Source organism: Nicotiana tabacum, chromosome 4, assembly GCF_000715075.1.
Source record: "Nicotiana tabacum cultivar K326 chromosome 4, ASM71507v2, whole genome shotgun sequence".
In the NCBI taxonomy this organism is placed as follows: domain Eukaryota; kingdom Viridiplantae; phylum Streptophyta; class Magnoliopsida; order Solanales; family Solanaceae; genus Nicotiana; species Nicotiana tabacum.
The window spans coordinates 133,222,928-133,227,003 of NC_134083.1; the positions used below are offsets into that span (position 1 = coordinate 133,222,928).

A 4,076-nucleotide genomic window follows, 5' to 3' on the forward strand; every position below is an offset into this window, starting at 1 on the left:
GTTATACTTATCGGTTCTCGATAATGCATTGAGATGTGTGTTGGGACAACACGATGATACCGAGATAAAAGATCAAGCTATCTACTACTTAAGCAAGAAGTTTACACTGTGTGTAGCCAAATACACTCTGATAGAGCGCACCTGATGTGCTTTGACTTGGATAGCCCAAAAGTTGAGGCACTACATATCATCATACACCAAACATCTAATATCCCAGCTCAACCTACTCAAGTATATCTTTCAGAAGCCGATGCCTATAGGAAAATTGGCCAAATGGCAGATCCTTCTTAGCGAGTTCGACATTGTGTACGTAACGCAGAAGGCCATCAAAGGACAAGCTTTAGCTGATCACCTTGCAGAGAATCTAGTGGACAAAGATTATGAGCCGTTCACTGCATACTTTTCGGATGAAGAAGTGTTTTTCGCCGGAGAAGACATTGTAGAGTCATACACAGGATGGAGAATGTTCTTCGACGGAGCGACAAATTACAAAGGAATAGGAATTGGGACAGTCTTAGTTTCAGAATCAGGACAACATTACCCAGCATCAGGAAAGATAAGGTTCCCCTGCACCAATAATATGGCCGAATACGAAGCATGCATCCTCGGAATTAGGGTGGCAGTTGACATGAACATCAAGGAGATTCTGGTCATAGGAGACTCTGATTTATTGATACATCAAGTTCAAGGACAATGGACTACCAAGAACGTCAAGATCCTTCCATATCTGCTTTACGTAACAGAGCTTTGTAAGAAGTTCAAAAAGATCGAGTTCAAGAACATTCCCAGGATCCAGAACGAGTTTGCCTATGCTTTCGTAACCTTGTCATCCATGATCCAACATCCAGATAAGAATTACATCGACCCTATTGAGGTAGAGATCAGGGATCAGTATGCATATTATTTCTATGTAGATGAAGAGCCGTATGGTAAGTCATGATACTACGACATCAAAAGGTTTCTCGAAATAAGAAAGTAGCTAAATAATGCCACCAACAGTCATAAGCGAGCGCTCAGAAAGCTAGCAAATAACCTTTTCCTCAACAGGGAAGTCCTGTAAAGGAGGACCTCAGACTTGGGTGTATTAAGATGTGTAGATACTGCTGAAGCAACCAGATTGCTAGAAGAAATACATGCAGGGACATTCGGACCTCACATGAATGGCTTCACCTTAGCCAAGAAGATTTTAAGAGTCAAATACTTTTGGATGACCATGGAAAGTGATAGTATCCGCTATGTGTAGAAGTGTCACTAGTGCCAGATCCACGAGGATTTCATCCGGGTTACACCTAATGAGTTGAATGTAATTCTTTCTCCTTGGACGTTTGCTGCTTGGAGAATGGACGTAATCAGAACTATAGAGCCTGCTACATCTAATGGATTCTATTTTATCTTGGTAGCAATTGATTACTTCACCAAATGGGTCGAAGCTTCTACATACAAAACCATCACGAATAAAGTGGTGGTACTCTTCGTACGTAACAACATAGTCTGCTGATTTGGGATACCTGACTTAATCATCACTGACAATACAGCCAATCTCAACAGTGACCTCATGAGGAAAATTTGTGAGAAGTTCAAAATCGTCCACCATAACTCTACAGCATACAAACCGCAAATGAATGGAGCAGTTGAAGCAGCCAACAAAAACATTAAAAGGATTCTACGAAATATAGTGGATAATCATAGGCAATGGCACGAGAAATTATCTTTCGCCTTACTGGGTTATCAGACATCTACTAGGGAAACTCCATACATGTTGGTATTTGGCACCGAAGCTATGATACCCATAAAGGTCGAGATACTATCTTTAAGGGTCATTCAAGAAGCCAAGTTGGATGACGCAAAATGGATACGGGTCAGGCAGGAGTAACTTATGCTCATTGACGAGAAGAGAATGGACGCAGTGTGCCATGGTTAGCTTTATCAAAATAGGATGGCCAATGTATTTAACAAAAGGGTGAAGCCCCGCCAATTTACATCGGGGCAGTTGGTTTTGAAAAAAATATTCTCTCATCAAGAAGAAGCCAAAGGAAAGTTTGCGCCAATTTGGCAGGGGCCTTACATAGTCCATCGAGTGCTGGTGGGAGGAGCTCTGATCTTGGCAGAGATGGACGGAAAAGCCAGCATGGAGCCTATCAACTCGGATAAAATCGAGAGATACTACATTTGAGGACAGTAAAGTTAGGTTTTGGTTATAACAGAACTACGCCCGAATTGACTTCCCACGGAGGGATATGTAAGAATTACAAATAGGGTCTAGTCTCTCCCCCCCCCCCCCCAATCTTGTTTGGTGATAGGAAATCCAAATATCATTTTGAATGTATTCGGAACTACGTCATGACTTGATTTTCTTTGGAAAGAATACGTAGGCAATCCTCATCGGATTTAGTAATCTATAGTAATTGAAATACATTCTGGCCTGATTCCATCTGGATACGTAGGCAATCTGAGTCTGACTCGGCCACTTCATTTTGAATCTCATCATTTTGCATCTATTGTAATCGAACTACGTTTTGACCTGATTCGATTTGGATATGTAGGCTACCTGGGTCAGGCTCAGTCATCATCATATTTTCTTTACCATTACCCATGAACTACGTTCAGAACTAATTCCATTTCGGATACGTAGGCAACCTGAAAAGGTTCTGTCATAGCCCTAGGAAAACCTTTGTAACACATAAATTTAGATTAGGATGCAATCGTAGTGGCAAGAAGCCACGTCATTAGAAGCATCTCAGAGGATCGACATCGATGGATCAGAGTCTTCCAGAAACAACGTTTTCATCTGAGGAATCTCCCAAACATGTCATAATTTGGAATGACGACATTTTCCATAAGACAAATGATTTTTAAATTTTTTCTAAAAAACAACTACTGTTCCACCTACTGAACTTCATGGCATAACCTCACCAGGCCCGGGGCAAAGCCAGGATTCTACGGTCGACACAAATCAACACCCCCCCGCTAAGAATGTTTCTTTCAATGCATGACCGATAGGACACAAGGCAATGTTGGGGCAATGGCGGATCCTCCACTCTCTCATAACTATCATCACTCTTTCATTATTTAAATTTTTCTTCATATAGATGAAAACGCGTCTGCTCAACCAAGCGGATATATTGTAAATAGCAAACCGTCGTATCAACCAAGTAGAACATATTATAAATAGCAAACTGTCTGCTCGACCAAGAGGTGCATGTTATATCTAGTGAGTTGTTGTCCCCGCCAACTGAAGCCAAGTATATAGCAAACTGTCAACTCAATCAATCGGAGCGCTCTTTACAAATCGAGTTGTCGATTTTGCCAATAAAAGCCCTATATATAACAAGCCGTTAGCTTTTCCAATGGGTGCTTTCCGCAATAGAAATCCACCACACCGGAGATCGCAAGTAGATAGTTGCAAATCTCTTCACCATTGTGCTGCCAATCGAAAACCACGATTTAGTTTTTGCAGTCAAGAGTATCTAACGGGCATGCTCCTTACTTCTTTATTTTATCTTGAATGTTTTGATGTTTTGCTCATGCAGCTTACAGGCATGACTACGTTTTCAAGTCATAAACTCCTATCATACAGAGATACTTTACATTTCAATGCAACTACTTCTATCATGCGGAGATACATTCTACATTGCAAGTCAACTACTCCTATATAACTAGCCGGCAGGCATGCATCATCATTCCTGCATCATTTACATCACATCTTGACATAGCTGCATTACGATATATGAGTATGTGTGTATTTTGTTTTTGTAGGAACATACATCGCACCGTGGAACTTTTTCTAAACAGCAAACCAAACTACAATGCTATGAGGGACAACAAACTCATAAGCGGGCCTAAGATAAGAACTCAAACTCAAATACGATCAATGGAACTCTAATTCTTCAAATATTTCAAATCAAGTCGCAGTTCGGAGCTATCATGGGTACTATCCATCTCGCGGTATCGTCATAATACGATACTAGGGCAATTTCTGTGAGTGTCGCCTCCTCCAAATCATCACCCCAAAACTACATGAGTCCTGATCCTCATTAAGCCCGAGGTATGTAAGCAATACAAAGCCAGAATTCGGT

The 4,076-nt window shown here is 41.1% G+C and overlaps 1 protein-coding gene across 1 annotated transcript; it reads left to right on the forward strand.

The window, feature by feature from the left end:
• Positions 1-250: 250 nt before the first annotated feature.
• On the forward strand, positions 251-1,873 carry LOC142180124 (uncharacterized). The gene is made up of 2 exons (XM_075251054.1): positions 251-929; positions 1,536-1,873. Exons 1-2 carry the CDS (start codon positions 251-253, stop codon positions 1,871-1,873), a joined length of 1,017 nt encoding a protein of 338 aa, XP_075107155.1.
• The last annotated feature ends 2,203 nt before the right edge of the window (positions 1,874-4,076 follow it).